Raw genomic sequence first — 21,241 nt, 5'->3', positions numbered from 1 at the left:
CCTCCTCGGGAAAGATATGCCAGCGCTTTCAGGAGTTCTACCAAGAGCTTTACTCATCCGATATTAGTCCGTCTACGGAGGAGATGAATAACTTTCTTTCGGCCTATTCTCTTCCGCAATTATCTGTGGCTCAGCAGGAAGGTCTGGACGGTCAGGTCACTGTGGAGGAAGTATCGCGGGTTATTAAAGCTTTGCCATCAGGGAAATCACCGGGTCTCGATGGCCTGCCTAACGAATTTTATAAAACCTTTCGTGGGGAGTTGGCTCCATTGCTGACCGAGCTTCTTAATGCGGTTCTAACGGGAGAAGACTTTCCTCCTTCTATGCGGGAAGCTTGGATTGCAGTACTCCCAAAGCCTGGTAAGGACAAGACGGAATGTGCATCCTACTGCCCAATTTCTATATTAAATTCGGATGTAAAGATCTTAGCAAAGGTGCTAGCAAACCGACTAGCGAGGGTTTTGCCTTATTCAATACATCCTGACCAGGCTGGCTTTATCCCTAATACAAGCCATGGATAATGTTCGCCGTATGCTCCACCTGATCCACGTATCAAAGAAGAATAAATTGTCAGTCTGTCTGTTGGGTCTGGATGCAGAAAAGGCCTTCGACCGCGTTCATTGGCCTTTCATGCTCCAGGTTTTAGACAGGTTTGGGGTGGAGCCGGGGTTTCGAAGGTGGGTGGAGGCTCTTTATTATCTCCCGAGTGCGTGTGTTCATATAAATGGTGGCAATTCCCAGGGGTTCTCACTTTATCACGGTACTCGACAGGGGTGCCCATTGTCCCCGTTGTTGTTTGCCTTTGTTATGGAACCTCTGGCGGTTTTTATCCGTCTGGATCTCAACATAACGGGAACCGTGGTGGGACACCAGGAGTATAAACTAGCCCTTTTCGCGGACGTCGTCTTGCTCTCTTTGACGAGGCCCTTGCTTTCCCTCCCGAACCTTATGCAGAAGTTGTGTGCCTCCTCTAAGGTCTCTGGGTTTAAATTAAATCTGAGTAAATCCGAGGCCTTGGCTATTGGAATTTCGTCCCCGGTTTTAGACTCTCTAAAATCCACATTCTCTTTTCGTTGGGTTACAAAAGGACTCACATATTTGGGGGTTACCATTACTCCGATGTTAGAGGGTTTGTTTTCGGCCAATTACCCTCCTTTGTTGAAATCTATTTATAAGGATCTGGATAGGTGGGAGAATATAGATTTATCCTGGCTAGGCAGGATTGCTATGTTAAAGATGAACGTCTTGCCTAGATTATTATACATCTTTCAGGTATTACCACTGCAGATTTCTAGAGGCTATTTATCAAAGTTGCAGGATCGTTTGATTCAGTTTGTTTGGTCTAACAAACGTTCACGCTTGCATCGGGCGTTGCTGTATCGGGCTCGGAAGAAGGGAGGTTTGGGAGTCCCTAACATCCTGTGGTACTACAAGGCTGCTCAGGCGTGATCGGCCTTTGAGTGGTTTCAGGCCCACCCTCAAACGTTGTGGGTACATATGGAGCAGGTCGAGATGGGGCCTCGCTCTTTCCGCTCTTTGCTATGGCTTACCAACAGGTTTAGAGGCCTGGGTGGCGATCTGAATCCTTCAATCATGTCCACTTTCCATTATTGGGATGGACTTTTCACTAAGCCCGAGGGGATGCTTTCTCGATTCTCGCCCATAGCCAATAACCCTCTCTTTTCTCCTGGGCTTCAGTCAGGGCCTTACACACGGTGGGCTTCCCTGGGGCTGGTGTCTTGGGGTCAGCTCTTTGAGGATTGCTTGATTTCATTCGATTCTCTCAAGGACCAGTTTTCGCTTCTGCCCCAAGATATGTTTGCTTTTATACAGCTACGACATTTTCTGTCTTCTCAAGATGTCCGCTCGAAAATATTGCGAGAAGATTCTTTTCTTGAAGATCTTTGCGAAGATTCCCGGACCACCAGAGGTCTCATTACTTGTCTTCATTCTTACTTGAGTCAGCAACTTCGTCCTAGCCTACTTCATAGAGAGTGTTGGCATCAAGAGCTAGGGGTTACCTTTGACGAGGCTGATTGGTCGGCTTGGGAGAATGGTTGGGCGAGGGTGTCGATAGCTGGTCCCTTCCAGGAAAATGTGCTGAAAGTGCTTTATAGATGGTACTTGACACCTGCGAGGCTGTGCCACATGTTTTCAGATGTATCTCCCTTGTGTTGGCATGGATGTGGCCTGAAAGGAACTATGGGTCACATTTGGTGGTCCTGCCCAAAAGCTAGGGCACATTGGAAATCTATTCAATACAGACTACAACATTGGTTTTGGAGGCCTGCTAAATGGTCTCCGGAATATTTTCTTTTTCCCAAAAAACCACCGGGGCTTACCAAATCTCAGGGGTTATTGACCAGGAAGGCCATGTTGGCAGCGAGAGTGGTACTAGCAGCATATTGAAAGTCCCCAAAAGTTCCTTCAAAAGCGCGTTGGTTGAACAAGCTGTGGTACATTTGCGAGCGGGAGAGACTTCGTTCTGAGCAAAGTCGTACTGTGGCGAAGTGGGAGATCTTGTGGGAGCCCTTCCTGAAGAACTGTTCTTGTTAATAGGCATGGTGGGGAGGAGTCGGTGGGGCAGGGGACATTCCTAAAACTGTTGAAAAAGTTGAAGATACTGTTTGTTATATGGATCTTGTTGACATTTGTCACCGACCATTTTCTTCGGGCTGAGGAGAAATGTTGATGGGTTTTATGCACCGATTTTGTCCTGTGGCCTTTGCTGATGTTTGTACATTTGTCAATGTTCAATAAATTCTTCCAAAAATTAAAAAATAGAAAGGGGCTGTGGAGAAGTTTGCACACAGTACATACAGCTCATGCTCAACCAGATGGTATAACAAGCGAATGCTACATACCTGTAGAAGGTATTCTCCGAGGACAGCAGGCTGATTGTTCTCACTGATGGGGTGACGTCCACGGCAGCCCCTCCAATCGGAAACTTCACTAGCAAAGTCCTTTGCTAGCCCTCGCGCACCCGCGCGCACCGCGCATGCGCGGCCGTCTTCCCGCCCGAAACCGGCTCGAGCCGGCCAGTCCAGTATGTAGCAAGACAATACACTTCAAGGGAAGACACAACTCCAAAGGGGAGGCGGGCGGGTTTGTGAGAACAATCAGCCTGCTGTCCTCGGAGAATACCTTCTACAGGTATGTAGCATTCGCTTTCTCCGAGGACAAGCAGGCTGCTTGTTCTCACTGATGGGGTATCCCTAGCCCCCAGGCTCACTCAAAACAACAACATTGGTCAATTGGGCCTCGCAACGGCGAGGACATAACTGAGATTGACCTAAAAAATTTACCAACTAACTGAGAGTGTAGCCTGGAACAGAACAAACAGGGCCCTCGGGGGGTGGAGTTGGATCCTAAAGCCCAAACAGGTTCTGAAGAACTGACTGCCCGAACCGACTGTCACGTCGGGTATCCTGCTGCAGGCAGTAATGAGATGTGAATGTGTGGACAGATGACCACGTCGCAGCTTTGCAAATTTCCTCCATGGTGGCTGACTTCAAGTGGGCTACCGACGCTGCCATGGCTCTAACATTATGAGCCGTGACATGACCCTCAAGAGCCAGCCCAGCCTGGGCGTAAGTGAAGGAAATGCAATCTGCTAGCCAATTGGATATGGTGCGTTTCCCTACAGCCACTCCCCTCTTGTTGGGATCAAAAGAAACAAACAATTGGGCGGACTGTCTGTGGGGCTGTGTCCGCTCCAGATAGAAGGCCAATGCTCTCTTGCAGTCCAATGTGTGCAGCTGACGTTCAGCAGGGCAGGAATGAGGACGGGGAAAGAATGTTGGCAAGACAATTGACTGGTTCAGATGGAACTCCGACACAACCTTTGGCAGAAACTTAGGGTGAGTGCGGAGGACTACTCTGTTGTGATGAAATTTGGTGTAAGGGGCCTGGGCTACCAGGGCCTGAAGCTCACTGACTCTACGAGCCGAGGTAACTGCCACCAAGAAAATGACCTTCCAGGTCAAGTACTTCGGATGGCAGGAATTCAGTGGCTCGAAAGGAGGTTTCATCAGCTGGGTGAGAACGACATTGAGATCCCATGACACTGTAGGAGGCTTGACAGGGGGCTTTGACAAAAGCAAACCTCTCATGAAGCGAACAACTAAAGGCTGTCCTGAGATCGGCTTACCTTCCACTTGGTAATGGTATGCACTGATTGCACTAAGGTGAACCCTTACGGAGTTGGTCTTCAGACCAGACTCAGACAAGTGGAGAAGGTATTCAAGCAGGGTCTGTGTAGGACAAGAGCGAGGATCTAGGGCCTTGCTGTCACACCAGACGGCAAACCTCCTCCAATGAAAGAAGTAACTTCTCTTAGTGGAGTCTTTCCTGGAAGCAAGCAAGATGCGGGAGACACCCTCTGGCAGACCCAAAGAGGCAAAGTCTACGCCCTCAACATCCAGGCCGTGAGAGCCAGGGACTGGAGGTTGGGATGCAGAAGAGCCCCTTCGTCCTGCGTGATGAGGGTCGGAAAACACTCCAATCTCCACGGTTCTTCGGAGGATAACTCCAGAAGAAGAGGGAACCAGATCTGACGCGGCCAAAAGGGAGCAATCAGAATCATGGTGCCTCGGTCTTGCTTGAGTTTCAACAAAGTCTTCCCCACCAGAGGAATGGGAGGATAAGCATACAGCAGACCTTCCCCCCAATCCAGGAGGAAGGCATCCGACGCCAGTCTGCCGTGGGCCTGAAGCCTGGAACAGAACTGAGGGACCTTGTGGTTCACTTGAGATGCGAAGAGATCCACCAGGGGGGTGCCCCACGCCTGGAAGATCTGTCGCACCACACGGGAATTGAGCGACCACTCGTGAGGTTGCATAATCCTGCTCAACCTGTCGGCCAGACTGTTGTTTACGCCTGCCAGATATGTGGCTTGGAGCACCATGCCTTGACGGCGAGCCCAGAGCCACATGCTGACGGCTTCCTGACACAGGGGGCGAGATCCGGTGCCCCCCTGCTTGTTGACATAGTACATGGCAACCTGATTGTCTGTCTGAATTTGGATAATTTGGTGGGACAGCCGATCTCTGAAAGCCTTCAGAGCGTTCCAGATCGCTCGCAACTCCAGAAGATTGATCTGTAGATCGCTTTCTTGGAGGGACCACCTTCCTTGGGTGTGAAGCCCATCGACATGAGCTCCCCATCCCAGGAGAGACGCATCCGTGGTCAGCACTTTTTGAGGCTGAGGAATTTGGAAGGGACGTCCCAGAGTCAAATTGGAGCAAATCGTCCACCAATACAGGGATTCGAGAAAACTCGTGGACAGGTGGATCACGTCCTCTAGACCCCCGGCGGCCTGATACCACTGGGAGGCTAGGGTCCATTGAGCAGATCTCATGTGAAGGCGGGCCATGGGAGTCACATGAACTGTGGAAGCCATGTGGCCCAGCAATCTCAACATCTGCCGAGCTGTGATCTGCTGGGACGCTCGCACCCGCGAGACGAGGGACAACAAGTTGTTGGCCCTCGCCTCTGGGAGATAGGCGCGAGCCGTCCGAGAATCCAGCAGGGCTCCGATGAATTCGAGTTTCTGCACTGGGAGAAGATGGGACTTTGGGTAATTTATCACAAACCCCAGTAGCTCCAGGAGGCGAATAGTCATCTGCATGGACTGCAGGGCTCCTGCCTCGGATGTGTTCTTCACCAGCCAATCGTCGAGATATGGGAACACGTGCACCCCCAGCCTGCGAAGCGCCGCTGCTACCACAACTAGGCACTTTGTGAACACCCTGGGCGCAGAGGCGAGCCCAAAGGGTAGCACACAGTACTGGAAGTGGCGTGCGCCCAGCTGAAATCGCAGATACTGTCTGTGAGCTGGCAGTATCGGGATGTGTGTGTAGGCATCCTTCAAGTCCAGAGAGCATAGCCAATCGTTTTGCTGAATCATGGGGAGAAGGGTGCCCAGGGAAAGCATCCTGAACTTTTCTTTTACGAGATATTTGTTCAGGGCCCTTAGGTCTAGGATGGGACGCATCCCCCCTGTTTTCTTTTCCACAAGGAAGTACCTGGAATAGAACCCCAGCCCTTCTTGCCCGGATGGCACGGGCTCGACCGCATTGGCGCTGAGAAGGGCGGAGAGTTCCTCTGCAAGTACCTGCTTGTGCTGGAAGCTGTAGGACTGAGCTCCCGGTGGACAATTTGGAGGTTGTGAGGCCAAATTGAGGGTGTATCCTTGCCGGACTATTTGGAGAACCCACTGATCGGAGGTTATGAGAGGCCACCTTTGGTGAAAAGCTTTCAACCTCCCTCCGACAGGCAGGTCGCCCGGCACTGACACTTGGATGTCGGCTATGCTCTGCTGGAGCCAGTCAAAAGCTCGCCCCTTGCTTTTGCTGGGGAGCCGCGGGGCCTTGCTGATTCGCACGCTGCTGACGAGAGCGAGCGCGCTGGGGCTTAGCCTGGGCCGCAGGCTGTCGGGAAGGAGGATTGTACCTACGCTTGCCAGAAGTATAGGGAACAGTCTTCCTTCCCCCGAAAAATCGTCTACCTGTAGAGGTAGAAGCTGAAGGCTGCCGGCGGGCGAACTTGTCGAATGCGGTGTCCCGCTGGTGGAGAGACTCTACCACCTGCTCGACTTTTTCGCCAAAAATGTTATCCGCACGGCAAGGCGAGTCCGCAATCCGCTGCTGGATTCTATTCTCCAGGTCGGCGGCACGCAGCCATGAGAGCCTGCGCATCACCACACCTTGAGCAGCGGCCCTGGACGCAACATCAAAAGTGTCATAAACTCCTCTGGCCAGGAATTTTCTGCACGCCTTCAGCTGCCTGACCACCTCCTGAAAAGGCTTGGCTTGCTCAGGGGGAAGAGCATCAACCAAGCCCGCCAACTGCCGCACATTATTCCGCATGTGTATGCTCGTGTAGAGCTGGTAAGACTGGATCTTGGACACGAGCATAGAGGAATGGTAGGCCTTCCTCCCAAAGGAGTCTAAGGTTCTAGCGTCCTTGCCCGGGGGCGCCGAAGCATGTTCCCTAGAACTCTTAGCCTTCTTTAGGGCCAAATCCACAACTCCAGAGTCATGAGGCAACTGAGTGCGCATCAGCTCTGGGTCCCCATGGATCCGGTACTGGGACTCGATCTTCTTGGGAATGTGGGGATTAGTTAATGGCTTGGTCCAGTTCGCAAGCAATGTCTTCTTCAGGACATGGTGCAAGGGAACAGTGGACGCTTCCTTAGGTGGAGAAGGATAGTCCAGGAGCTCAAACATTTCAGCCCTGGGCTCGTCCTCCACAACCACCGGGAAGGGGATGGCCGTAGACATCTCCCGGACAAAGGAGGCAAAAGACAGACTCTCGGGAGGAGAAAGCTGTCTCTCAGGAGAGGGAGTGGGATCAGACGGAAGACCCTCAGACTCCTCGTCAGAGAAATATCTGGGATCTTCCTCTTCCTCCCACGAGGCCTCACCCTCGGTGTCAGACACAAGTTCACGGACCTGTGTCTGCAACCTCGCCCTGCTCGACTCCGTGGAACCCCGTCCACGATGGGGGCGTCGAGAGGTAGACTCCCTCGCCCGCATCGGCGAAGCTCCCTCCGCCGACGTAGTCGGGGAGCCTTCCTGGGAGGTGGCCGCGGTCGGTACCGCACGCGGTACCGACGTCGGGGACCTCAACCTGGGCGATGGGCCAGCCGGCGCCACGCTCGACGGTACCGGTGGCGCAAGCACCGCCGGTACCGGAGGGGTAGGGCGCAACAGCTCTCCCAGAATCTCTGGGAGAACGGCCCGGAGGCTCTCGTTTAGAGCGGCTGCAGAGAAAGGCTGAGAGGTCGATGCAGGCGTCGACGTCAGTACCTGTTCCGGGCGTGGAGGCTGTTCCGGGCTGTCCAGAGCGGAGCGCATCGACACCTCCTGAACAGAGGGTGAGCGGTCCTCTCGGTGCCGATGCCTGCTGGGTGCCGAATCCCTCGGCGACCCAGAGCTCTCGGTGCCGATACGGGGAGGAGACCGGTGTCGATGCTTCTTCGATTTCTTCCGAAGCATGTCACCAGAGCTCCCCGGCACCGACGAGGAGGACGTCGAATCCATCCGTCGCTTCCTCGGGGCCGAGACTGAAGAAGGTCGATCTCGGGGGGGCTGTACCGCAGGAGCCCTCAGGGTAGGAGGAGACCCACCCGAGGGCTCACCGCCACCAGCGGGGGAATGGACAGCCCTCACCTGCACTCCACCCGATGCACCACCGTCCGACGACATCAGCAGACGAGGTCCTGGTACCACCGACGTCGATGCAGCTATCCGATGTCTCGGCGCCGATGCAGAGGCCCGATGCCTCGATGCACTCGATGCAGGGGCGGCCGAGGAAGATGGTCTGGACGCTGACGACGTCGATGCACTCGAAGATCCCGGTGCCGATGCCGACGAAGAGCCCGAGAACAACACGTTCCACTGGGCTAGTCTCGCTACCTGAGTCCGCCTTTGAAGCAGGGAACACAGACTGCAGTTCTGAGGGCGGTGCTCGGCCCCCAGACACTGAAGACACGACGAGTGTCGATCAGTGAGCGAGATAACCCGGGCGCACTGGGTGCACTTCTTGAAGCCGCTGGAAGGCTTCGATGTCATGGGCGGAAAAATCACGCCGGCGAAATCAAAAGCCGAAATGGCGAAATTTGAAGCACCAAATTTAGAGGGAGAAAAAATCTCGACCGAGGCCGAAAAGAGGCCTACCCCGACGACGAAAGAAAACTTACCGGGGCAAAAAAGCTGGAAGTACGGGGAGGATTTACACGAAACCCGGCGGGGGGTTTCCGGAGCACTTCCCGACTAGGACAAAGCTTTCCCGAAGGAAAAAACACGTTCAAAACAAATTGGACGCGCGAGGTCGACTTTCCGGGGCTCGACACGGCGAAAACACGACCGTACCGAGTGCGGACAAAAGAAGACTGGCCGGCTCGAGCCGGTTTCGGGCGGGAAGACGGCCGCGCATGCGCGGTGCGCGCGGGCGCGCGAGGGCTAGCAAAGGACTTTGCTAGTGAAGTTTCCGATTGGAGGGGCTGCCCTGGACGTCACCCCATCAGTGAGAACAAGCAGCCTGCTTGTCCTCGGAGAAATATAGCTACCCCATGGTTACATTGGGGGAAGTGAAAAGGAGGGAAGACTCCACTGGTTTCTTCTGAGCTGCCTTGCTTCCTATATTCTGCAGAATGCAGGAGAAGCTCTTAATTCCATAGAGTAAATAATCTATGCAAATACTGCATTGAACAGAGTATCACCATAAATGTACTATGAAAGAGAATAATATCTTCAGACATTACCTTGTGATACGTACACTCTGGTCTGCATAACCTTGGGTGCTAATCATAACATCTGCTTCATCCAGAACGAACACTGAGATTTTCTTCAGGTCAATCAGTTGCCGTTTGAAACACCAGTCTAACATGGTCCCCGGAGTTCCAATAATAATTTGGGCCTCAAGAACAGAACCTTTAGAAACTAAGAGAAAGCTACCTGTTACTAACATGTAGCCAGAACAATAGAACCAATATGTTCTAAGTATAAACGCATTTCTACCTCTTCCCCTCTGAATGTGTTCATACAGGTTAAGTCCAGAATTGTTGCTAAATTTCCACACTATCAGCTGCTTTACTGTCATGTCCAGTCAGGGATATAAAACAATTACACTAGCTCTCATAAGGAGTGTTCAACAAGACTTTCATGTTTAAAACAAAAAAAACAAAACTTATTTACAGCTATGAAATAAAAACCAGATGAAAATGCAATATGAAAGGTGTGTGATTCACATATAAAATTAAAAACCTTTTTTGATCTATTGTTCCTTCTTAAGGTTTTATTACCAAGCTATACAAACAGAGGGCAAAACAGCATACAACCAAAGTATCCAGAAAAAAAGCAACACTGGGCCTTCAAGACTAGGACAACAGGAGTACTTTATTAACAGGTGGACCAGACACGGGCCATGTTTCGGCACCAAAAGGACACCTGCCTCAGGGGTCTGACAACAAAAACATTTTCCAGCCCTTGGCCTGGATTGGCCGCTGTCGTGGACAGGATGCTGGGCTCGATGGACCCTTGGTCTTTTCCCAGTATGGCATTACTTATGTACTTATATTGATACATATATAAACAACAATATTCAAAACAATTAGATAACCACAATGTTAAAATGGCAGCATCCTATCATATTAAAACATGGATAATTGTATAAATAAAAACATACAAAACAATTAGATAACCACAGTGTTAATATAGCAACATCCTACTATATAAATGAAGAGTGACCGACATGCCGCACATGCGCAGAACAGCGCATCACAGGTCTCTCCCAACGACGCCCCCTCCAGCGAGCCTCCCGACCACATCGCTCACAACTGCGCGAGTCAGCCGAAGGAGGGAAGACGTGATGATCGGCTTCTTTTTAAACCAGTTTTCCCCAGTTGCAGTACTAGAAGTTTAAATTGCTCACTTACTGTGTCCCCTCCTCCGAAATATCCTGTTTTCCCTCCGCTCTTTCTAACCCCCCTCGCACACCTGGCAGGCCGCCTCCTTTCCCTGGGGGCAGGGAGTGCTGCTCTTAGCACTTTTGTTCTTTTTCTTTTTTTCACGGTGTGACTCGCTCATTAACTGCTCTTCCCACCTTCCCGCACAACCGCCGCTCACTTTCACACAGACTATCAGAGTCAGACATTTCGCCTCAGTCTCTCCGGTGAGTCTTCCCACTGCATTCCCCAATCGGTCGTTTACTCCTGGGAACCGCTTTCAATCACCATCATTTGTCAGTGAGGGGTTAGTGTGGTGGTGGAGAGGGGGTGAGCTGGTGTCATCAGCGAGGAAGAGGGATAAGGGGATTCAGGTACTTAAGGTCGTACGGTTTAGATCCACGGGGTCCACTCTCTCTCTCATAGTAACATAGTAGATGACAGCAGGAAAAGACCTGCATGGTCCATCCAGTCTACCCAACAAGACAAACTCATATGTGCCACTTTTTGTGTATTGATTTGTACCTGTCTTTTTCAGGGCACAGACCGTATAAGTCTGCCCAGCACTATCCCCGCCTCCCAACCACCAGCCCCGCCTCCCACCACTGGCTCTGGCACAGACCGTATAAGTCTGCCCAGCACTATCCCCGCCTCCCACTACCGGCTCTACCACCCAATCTCAGCTAAGCTTCTGAGGATCCATTCCTTCTGAACAGGATTTCTTTATGTTTATCCCACGCATGCTTGAATTCCGTTACCGTTTTCATCTCCATCACCTTCCGCGGGAGGGCATTCCAAGCATCCACTACTCTCTCTGTGAAAAAATACTTCCTGACATTTTTTCTTGAGTCTGCCCCCCTTCAATCTCATTTCATGTCCTCTCGTTCTAGTGCCTTCGCATCTCCGGAAAATGTTCGTTTGCGGATTAATACCTTTCAAATACTTGAACATCTGTATATCACCCCCGTTTCTCCTTTCCTCCAGAGTATACATGTTCAGGTCCGCAAGTCTCTCTCCTCATACGTTTTGTAACGCAAATCCCATACCATTCTCGTAGCTTTTCTTTGCACCACTTCAATTCTTTTTACATCCTTAACAAGATACGGCCTCCAAAACTGAACACAATACTCTAGGTGGGGCCTCACCAACAACTTATACAGAGGCATCAACACCCCCTTTCTTCTGGTGGTCACACCTCTCTCTATACAACCTAACAACCTTCTAGCTATGGCCACCGCCTTGTCACACTGTTTTGTCGCCTTCAAATCCTCAGATACTATCACCCCAAGATCCCTCTCACCGCCTAACACATACGTCTCCCCATTGGATTTCTCTTCCCTAAGTGCATCACTTTGCATTTCTTCGCATTGAATTTTAAGTGCCAAACCTTCTAGCTTCCTCAGATCCTTTTTCATGTTTTCCACTCCCTCCGGGGTGTCCACTCCGTTACAGATCTTAGTATCATCCGCAAATAGGCAAATTTTACCTTCTAACCCTTCAGCAATGTCACTCACAAATATATTGAACAGAATCGGCCCCAGCACCGATCCTTAATGCACTCCACTATTCACCTTTCCCTCCTCCGAGCGAATTCCATTAACCACCACCTTCTGGCGTCTGTCAACCAGTTCCTAATCTAGTTCACCACTTCGGGTCCTATCATCAGCCCATCCAGTTTATTTAAAAACCTCCTGTGGGGAACAGTGTCAAAAGCTTTGCTGAAATCTAAGTAGATTACGTCTATAGCTCGTCCCTGATTCAAATCTCCTGTCACCCAATGAGATTCGTTTGGCACGATTTCCCTTTGGTAAAACCATGTTGTCTCGGATCTTACAACTTATTGGCTTCCAGGAAATTCACTATCCTTTCCTTCAGCATCGCTTCCATTATTTTTCCAATAACCGAAGTGAGGCTTACCAGCCTGTAGTTTCCAGATTCTTCCCTATCACCACTTTTGTGAAGAGGGACCACATCCGCCGTTCTCTCAGAAACACCCTCGCTCTCTCTCTCACACAGATGCTGACAGACGTTCTCTCTGTCTCAGAAACAGCCTCTCTCTCTCAGAGGCTCGCTCTCTCTCACACAGATGCTGACAGACGCTCTCTCTCTCTCTCTCTCAGACAGAGGCTCTGTCTCTCTGAACAATAAGTCAAACAATAACAAGGTTCAAATTCTGAAGGATCTAATGCTGTTTACACAAAGAACATAGTACATAAACCTGTACTATACACATCAACCAACATTAAGTTCAACTTTTAAATTACATTTCACAAATAAAAAATCTTTCCCGTTTTGCTATTTCATTACATACAACAGAAATTTCGCCCATTGTAACGGGCTTTACGTATCATATTAAAACATAGATAAAAAATCCATTTATCTATGTTTTAATATGATATGATGCTGCCATTTTAACACTGTGGTTATCTAATTGTTTTGTATATTGTTATTTATACATGTATCTATATGTTTTTGTCGTCAGACCCCTGAGGCAGGCGTCCTTTTGGCGCCGAAACACGGCCCGTGTCGGGTCACCTGTTAATAAAGTACTACTGTTGTCCTAGTCTTGAAGGCCCAGTGTTGCTTTTTTTCTGATTACCGAGCTAGTCATATTATTCCTTATTTTTGCACAAAGTATTGAAATTTGAAAAAAAACAAAACATGCACCTTATGCATATATCCCATTTTCAAAAATCTTTTGAAATCCATGCTTTAGTTCTACAGGCTATATTCATGCTATGTTGTCTATGCTAAAGTTTGATAATGAAGAACACCGCATTACACCTATACTTAAGATTCATAATAAAAGAAATGGCCAGAACTGGCTTTGAGAAAGTACCATTTCCTCAAGAATTAAATTTAAGAGCACAAACACTGAGTTCATAAAGTAAACAAAATCATTAACTGCCAGCTGACTTGGTTAAAAACACTTGCTAGTTCTCCTTCTTGGAATAAAGTGCTCACATCAAAAGAATCAATTAATCTACAAACATACGTCTGTTTCCTCGGACAGCATATTCCACTTTAATATTGGTGCAAAATTGTCCCATTTGTTCAACTACTTGTCCAGTCTGCAAAGCCAACTCAAATGTCGGAGACAGACAGATGCACTGTTGGAGAAAGAAAGAGTGTGACAACAAAACATATTAGGCTGACTTTTATAAAAAAAAAAAAAGAGAAAAAAAACAATACTTTAAATATGTTTTACTAATATAAATGACCATAAAAATTACACCCCATCCCACCCAGACACCGTCTCCCTGTCTGTGCCACAAGTCTGGTCCTGGAGTACCCCTTGCCTGTCAGGTTTTCAGGATATCCACAATGAATATGCATGAAAGATTTGCATATAATGGAGACAGTATATACAAATCATGTTCATGCATATTCATTGTAGATATCTAGAAAACCTGATTGGCAAGGGGTACTCCAGGACTGGACTTGGGAAACACTGCCCTAAACAAAAGAATGCTAAATGCTGCCTCTACCCCCTCCCCTACTGACTTTACAAAATTTAAGCCCTCCAGGTACTTCCCTTACTTAGGGCAAGGCAAGGTAAAGTGAAGAAACAGAAGCAATGCCAAATGGTTCCTGTATCACCAGCAACAAAATTCAAAATGATGAAGCTCAGCCATAGTTCTCGTTACCATCTTGAAATTTCTGCCAAGCACGCAAGCACAAGTCCCTCAGTCAGGTAATACGGCTAAAGAAATACCACTCTTACGGCAGGTGGGAGGGTATGTGAGAATACCTGGCCTGCTGTCCTCTGAACTTCTGCTACAGGTTAGTAACCGCTTTTTCTGAGGACAAGCAGGTCCAGTTGTATTCTCACATGTGGGAATCCCTAGCTACCAGGCTCACTGAAAACAAAAGCTTGGGACTTGAAACATCAAGGCCTCTAGTGAAACAGGGGATTTTCCTGCTGCATTATTATTTATTTGTTACATTTATACCCCACATTTTCCCAACCTATTTGCAGGCTCAATGTGGCTTACATAGTACCATAAAGGTGTTCGCCAGTCGGTTGATAACAAATACAAGGTTATGTTGTGGTCGAATGAGGTAGTTGTGTATCAGGTACCATAAAGGTCGGAGGGAGTGAAGATGGTGTGTTGTCCAGTACGATCATTGGTTATGTTGCGTTGCTCGGTGTGGGGATTTACGCTGGATCGGTGGGGTAAGCCTTTTTGAATAGGTTAGTTTTTAGTGATTTCCTGAAGTTTAGATGGTCATGGATTATTTTCACAGTTTTTGGGAGTCCATTCCATAGTTGTGCGCTTATGTATGAAAAGCTGGATGCGTTTAAGTTGTTTTGTATTTGAGTCCTTTGCAATTTGGGTAATGTTTAGTATGATCGTGATGATCCAAATCTGTTTCTGGTTGGTAGATCTATGAGGTCTATCATGTATCCTGGGACTACGCCGTAGATGATTTTGTGAACCAAGGTGCAGATTTTGAAGATGATCCGTTCTTTAATTGGGAGCCAGTGCAGCTTTTCTCGGAGGGGTTTAGCACTTTCGAAGCGTGTTTTACCAAATATCAGCCTGGCAGCTGTGTTTTGGGCGATCTGGAGTCTTTTTGTGAGTTTTTCTTTACATCCCGCATAGATTCCATTGCAGTAATCTGCGTGGCTTAAGACCATTGATTGTACAAGGTTTCCAAAAATTTCCCTCAGGAAGAAAGGTTTTATTCGTTTAAGTTTCCACATTGAATAGAACATTTTCTTTATTACGGAGTTTACTTGGCTCTCAAGGGTAAGGTTGCGGTCAATTGTGACGCTGAGTATTTTTAGGCTGTCTGAGGTAGGGAGGGTGTGTTCTGAGGTGCTTATGGTTGCAGGTTTGTACTTATGTTGAGATGAAAGGATGAGGCAGTGTGTTTTTTCAGTGTTCAGTTGGAATGAATTTGCCCAGGAGTCCACGATATTCAGGCCGTCATTGATTTCATTAGTTATTTCTGACAAGTCATGCGTGAAGGGAATGTATATTGTGACGTCATCTGCATAGATGAACGGGTTGAGGCCTCAGTTGGATAAGGACTTAGCCAGTGGGATCATCATCACGTTGAAGAGTATAGGTGATAGTGGTGATCCTTGAGGTACTCTGCAGGTGGCATTCCAAGGTGGAGATACGTTTGAGTTTGATTTTACTTGGTAAGTTCTGGTGGTTAGGAAACCCTTTATCTAGTTAAGTACATTTCCAACAATCCCGAAGTGGCTAAGGAGCCTTAGTAGTATGTTGTGGTTTACCATGTCGAATGCACTCAACATGTGGAATTGGAGGAGAAGTATACTTTTGCCTGTGGCTATTTCTTGCTTGAATTTGGCCAGGAGAGTGACTAGGACAGTTTCAGTGCTGTGGTGGGAGCGGAATCCTGCCTGTGAATTGTGTAATATTGAGAACTTGCCCATGTATTCTGTAGGCTGTTTGGTCACCAAACTCTCCATCAGTTTGACTACTAGCTGGATAAACGCCCTCATGGCTCTTCCAACGTCCAGGCATCAGACTGCAAGTCCAGCAGCGAGGCCGACGGTGCCCAAAAGCAGCTAGCCAATCCTACCTTGGAGAAGAAGGAGCGAGCATCAACAGGTACGATTCGGAAGCAAAATCCGCGACCGTAAGATAGTAGTTTAGTGGCTCCGAAGCCGCCACCTCTTTAGTTCCTCCAATAAGTTTAGGTACGGGCGCGCCGGGCTGGACGTACAGGCACGTCGGGTGCACTTGGGTGCATGTAGAGACGGAAGCGAGGCACTTAGCAAGGCCCTCCATTTTAATAGCACGAGGAGTTTCGTCGTGCGGAAGGCCGCATGGTTTGGCAGGTCTGTGCGTGCTGGGAGTAATGACATAGGAATTTAAAAAAAAAATAAGCATCATCACACCAGCACGGGCCTATCGCGGCCCGCAGAAGAAAAGGGCAGACATTGCGAGTTTGCACGAATGACTCTTGAGACGCATGCAATACAGTTAGTTCGGGTTGCTCTTTTATACTCGCGTACAGGAAAGGATAGAGGGCCGGTTACTCGAAAGCATGGGGTATTCGCGCCATCACTTTCTCTTCCGGAAGTCGATGAGAGACAGGACGTGATGACGTCGTGGGCCTGGAGGGGCGGTACTTGAACTTTAAGACCGAATATTAATAATCTCTCTCTTTCATTAAAGGGAAAATACGGTCCAGCAACGGAGACATGTAACATAAGTAAACGGATAAATGAACTTATACTCGTATAAATATAGACTGAAGAAATGAATAACAAATATTGATAATTCTTTTGTTTTCATAATATTTAGATCCCTTATCTTCGGCCTTACTACTATCCCCCCCCCCCCCCCCCCCCCCCTCACGTGCAGAATGGAAGGAGCAACTCACACGGAGCGCGCCTAAGAGAGCGAACGCATAATCAAAGTAGAACAAGAAGAACAGACCGCAGCACAACAACAGCGGGACGCACCAGCAACGAGCATAGCAAACACCAGCAATGCAGCACCAATGCCGCCGCATCTGGCGGCACCTAGCAAAGGAAAAAAGTCTAAAAAAGAAGACAAAAAAATAAGACAACCAGCCAAGCCATACATGCGACGCTTGAAGCGGGAGCAAAGAGAAAGAAGGGTCAGAAGAAGAAAACCATTGAACGAGTACCCAGACCAGCAACGGCAGGCACAGATCCCATAGAAATCGAAAAATAACAGCATGGACAATGCGATAAGTTCACCGTACCCAGTAGGGCCTGGCATGCCAGGGCAATGGCAGAATCCCACTCCAGGCCCTGGATGGACATTTCCTCACCTGTGGATGCAGAACTCTGCAGAGCAGGCAATGGAATACCAGGGGCCATCAGGACAGCAGCAGCACCTGTACCCACCTCCTTTCCCCTATCCCCAGCAGCAGCAATTATATGGGGCACGGCCGGGCTACGGGGCTGCCCCTTACCAATCACGACAGCCAGCATTCGTTAAGGGCGATACTTCACTGACACCGCCCACGATGGCCCCGGGTACCTCAGAACCTAGCTACCTGCGCCACAAACCAGCTACGGTGGGGAACGAACCAGCAACCTCCAGCGAGCAAAACAGTAGCTTCGCAGGCCACAACCAAACCCAAATGAACAAAGTGGAACTGCGAACCCTAGCGGAGAACCCAGAGTGGAGATACCCTCCACAGATAGTGACCACAGGTATGTCCAATGAGGCTCTGACACAATACAGTGCAAATGTTAATATAAACACTGGGGGGGGGGGGGGGGGGAGCGGGGTGGCCAGAAGGAGGTGGTGCAGCGAGATCAGGTGCTCGAGACTCACACACTGGAGGTGATAGTTACAGTGGGGGTCAGCTCTTGCCTGATAACATTAATGGGTCAGTGAAGGACAACGGAGAAGAGGAAAAAGAAAAGAAAAGGAAAGAAAAAAAGAGGAGTCGGAGAGAATCGAGCTCTGACAGTAGCTCCGAGTCCTCATCCTTGTCTTCCTCTTCCTCATCTGACAAGGAGGAGGAAGCACAGGGCGAAGGCAGGGCGGCTCCTCAAGCACAGGAGGAAGGCTCCCAGCCACTGGCCGTTCTGCCTCGCCTGTGGAGGATGGTCCCCAAATCCACCAGGAAAAAGATAGAGAGGAGGAAGTTTTTCGACATGTTTCAGGTACTAGAAGGAAGGAAGAGGGGCAAGAGAAGGAATAAGGGCAAGAAGGAGCAAGTAGCTGCACGGGAGAAAGGGGCGCCTAGAACCTTGTTTAATTGGTTGTGGGCGTTCCTTAGGGTGATTGACATAGCAGGCCATGCCGACCACACACAATACAGCCCTATGCTGGCTTACGCCCACAGCATAATGCAGGCGTACAGAGATTACGAGGGTTACAGACGGCTAAAATATGACGAGGAATACAGGGACAGAATGGAAGAGGACGCCACACTAGGGTGGGGGTCAAAAGACGTAGACTTGTGGCTTTCCACCATGACCAATAGGGGGACAATGATCGGCGCACAGCATAGGCCCTTTCAACAAGGAGGGTTCAACAGTGGGGGGAGATCAACAGGCTCCCAAGAGGGGATTTGTTGGCACTTCAACAGATCCGCCTGCTCCTTACCGAACTGCAAATGTAAGCATGTGTGTACCACTTGTGGAGCCCCACATCCAGCAAACAAGTGCGCCAAGAAACTCCCCAACAGGCCACCCCCCATCCCTCACAAATGTAACGCGTACAAAGCCCCCTCCCCGGTCAACCTAGACGCTATGCGGCCGTGGTTGGCACTTTACCCCCGTAGAAAAGATGCCCACACACTCGAACAAGGATTTTCCCAAGGTTTCAGAATTCCCTATTATGGCACGAGGCACAGAAGAGCAGCTAAAAACTCATCTGTGACGCAGCTGCGTGGCGAGGGTAGCGGGCCCATAAGCTAATCAACCGTTTGAAGGATTCATTGTGTCCCAGCTAGCAATCATCCCCAAGAAGGACCCAGGCAAATACAGGCTCATACATAACCTATCTTATCCGGCAGAGTATTCAGTGAATGATTTTCTCCCCACCCCCCCAAGGCGAGCGCAGTACAATACGCATCGTTCGACATGGCAGTGCAATTACTGAGGCGCGCAGGACAAGGAGCCCTCATGGCCAAGGCAGACATCGAGTCTGCTTTCCGGCTTCTACCGGTACACCCAGACAACTTCCCCATACTGGGATTTGAGTTTGAGGGTCAATACTATTACAACAAGTGCATGCCCATGGGTTGTTCAGTGTCCTGCGCCATGTTCGAATGCTTCAGCACATTCTTACACTAGGTCGTAGAGCAGGCCTCGGGGAGCAAGAATATCATTCACTACTTAGATTTCCTATTCGTGAGATCGGCGGCAACTGACGCATGCCAGTTCACATTCAACCATTTTCACATGATAGCCGAATCATTCGGTGTTCCATTAGTGAAAGAAAAAACCTGGGGGCCATGCACACGACTGCAATTCTTAGGCATAGAGCTGGATTCCCTCGACATGGTCTCTAGACTTCCCAGCGACAAAATTATTAAGCTAAAAACTCTCATAGCGGGTGCTTTGGAAAGAGAAAAAGTCACGCTGCGTGAAATGCAATCACTAGTGGGTAATCTTAACTTTGCATGCAGGGTTATCATAATGGGTAGGACATTCCTGCGCAGGTTATCCAGCTCAATGGCAGGTGTGCAAAAGCCGTTCCACCGCATTAGGATAACAAGGTCCATGAAGGACGACCTCAGGGTTTGGGAGGTGTTCTTAAGCAACTTCAACGGTAGTGTGGCTTGACGCCCCGATATCTAGCATCAACTTGCAGCTATACACGGATGCAGTGGGAGGCATCGGATTCGGGATTTACTTCCAGGGAGCCTGGTGCGCGCAAACATGGCCGCTGAGCTGGAAGGGAAGCCCCATTACGAGAAACATTACATTCTTAGAGCTATTCCCGATAATAGTGGCGGTGGCCATATGGAAAGAAAGGTTAAGCAACAGGCGAGTAGTCTTTTGGTCAGACAACAGGGCAGTAGTGGACATAACAAACAGGCAATCTGCGCGCTGCCCCTGAGTGGGCAATTTGATGCGCGAGCTAGTACTGTTGTGTTTATTCAACAATATTTTGTTACACGCAAAGCATGTCCCTGGCGCAAGTAAACCAATTGCTGACGCTCTCTCTCGTTCCAAGTGGGAAGTGTTCCGGAAATTGGCCTCGCATGCAGAGGCAGAAGGAGAGACTGTCCCCGAATACCTCTGGAGTTTCGCAACCCCGAAGCCTGGAAACTACTGAGACACTCCCTTGCGCCACGGACATGGATGACCTACAGCACTGGATACCAGAGTGTCTGCTCCTTCCTGTGCACCCAAGGGTGGAGCGGAGGTCCAGTGCCCTGTAACGCGATAGTAGAGTACATCACACACGCGAAGAACGAAGGAACATCACATGCCACAGTAGCCAGAAACTTAACAGCATTCTCATTTTTCACCTTTCACCAAGACAGCGGGGTGGGGAGACCCAAAGAATAAGTTCACAGTCAGAAAGTTACTAGAAGGGTGGCGACGAGAGTGCGGCGCTAGGCCAGATAGGAGACTGCCTATAACACACGACATGCTGTTGGGAATTTGGCACGCTTTAGCGTTCGTGTGCAAATCTCAGTCTGAAACCCGATTATTCAGGGCTGCATTCACACTGGCCTTCTTTGGGGCGATGAGGATATGTGAACTAGTAGTCCCCTCCAAGAAAGCCACAAAGAGCTACGGTCTCCTGCCTAGCAGGGTCTCCTTGTCAGGAAATACCCTCAGACTCATCATACACAGATCTAAGACAGACCAGTTGGGCAAGGGGCAGACCATCACTCTAAGTCAGGTAGAAGCGCGCCAAACTTGTCCGGTAGCAAACATCAAAGACTACCTAGCATAGAGGCCCACGGGCAGCGAAACGCTATTAGTGCACCAGGACAACTCCCCTCTGACCCTATTCCAATTCACGGCAGTACTACGCAAATGCTTACTGAAGGCAGGGCATGACCCAGGGAATTTCAGAACGCATTCGTTCCGTATCGGAGCCGCCACATGTGCAGCGTCGTTAGGCTTCCCACCAACAGCCATTAAAAAATTGGGCAGATGGAAGTCAGAGGCATACAAGGTGTACATCAGGGAAAGGCTTCCTGACCACCAGGATACCATGTAACCATATCAACCGCTATTTTCTATTCGCAGGGGGCGACCCAGGGATGAAAAGTGTATGGATTGTCGGACACTCGTTTATCAAATGGGCCACTCGCAGGGCCCGAGCGAGACCGTATGGCTCCCATTTGGGCCTGGCG

At 49.5% G+C, this 21,241-nt stretch overlaps 1 protein-coding gene across 1 annotated transcript in view; it reads right to left on the bottom strand.

Moving 5' to 3' along the window:
* DDX25 (DEAD-box helicase 25) overlaps positions 1-21,241 on the bottom strand; it is a 139,151-nt gene that overhangs the window by 59,170 nt on the left and 58,740 nt on the right. The window contains exons 7-8 of the mRNA XM_030220992.1: positions 13,446-13,560; positions 9,269-9,446 (exon numbers count right to left, since the gene is read on the bottom strand). Coding sequence (XP_030076852.1) covers positions 9,269-9,446; positions 13,446-13,560 — 293 coding nt within the window. The remainder of the gene's footprint in view (positions 1-9,268; positions 9,447-13,445; positions 13,561-21,241) is intronic.

Source organism: Microcaecilia unicolor, chromosome 12 (genome assembly GCF_901765095.1).
Source record: "Microcaecilia unicolor chromosome 12, aMicUni1.1, whole genome shotgun sequence".
Taxonomy (NCBI): domain Eukaryota; kingdom Metazoa; phylum Chordata; class Amphibia; order Gymnophiona; family Siphonopidae; genus Microcaecilia; species Microcaecilia unicolor.
Note: the sequence above shows the minus strand (reverse complement) of the source record. Positions and strands in the feature narration are given on the sequence as shown.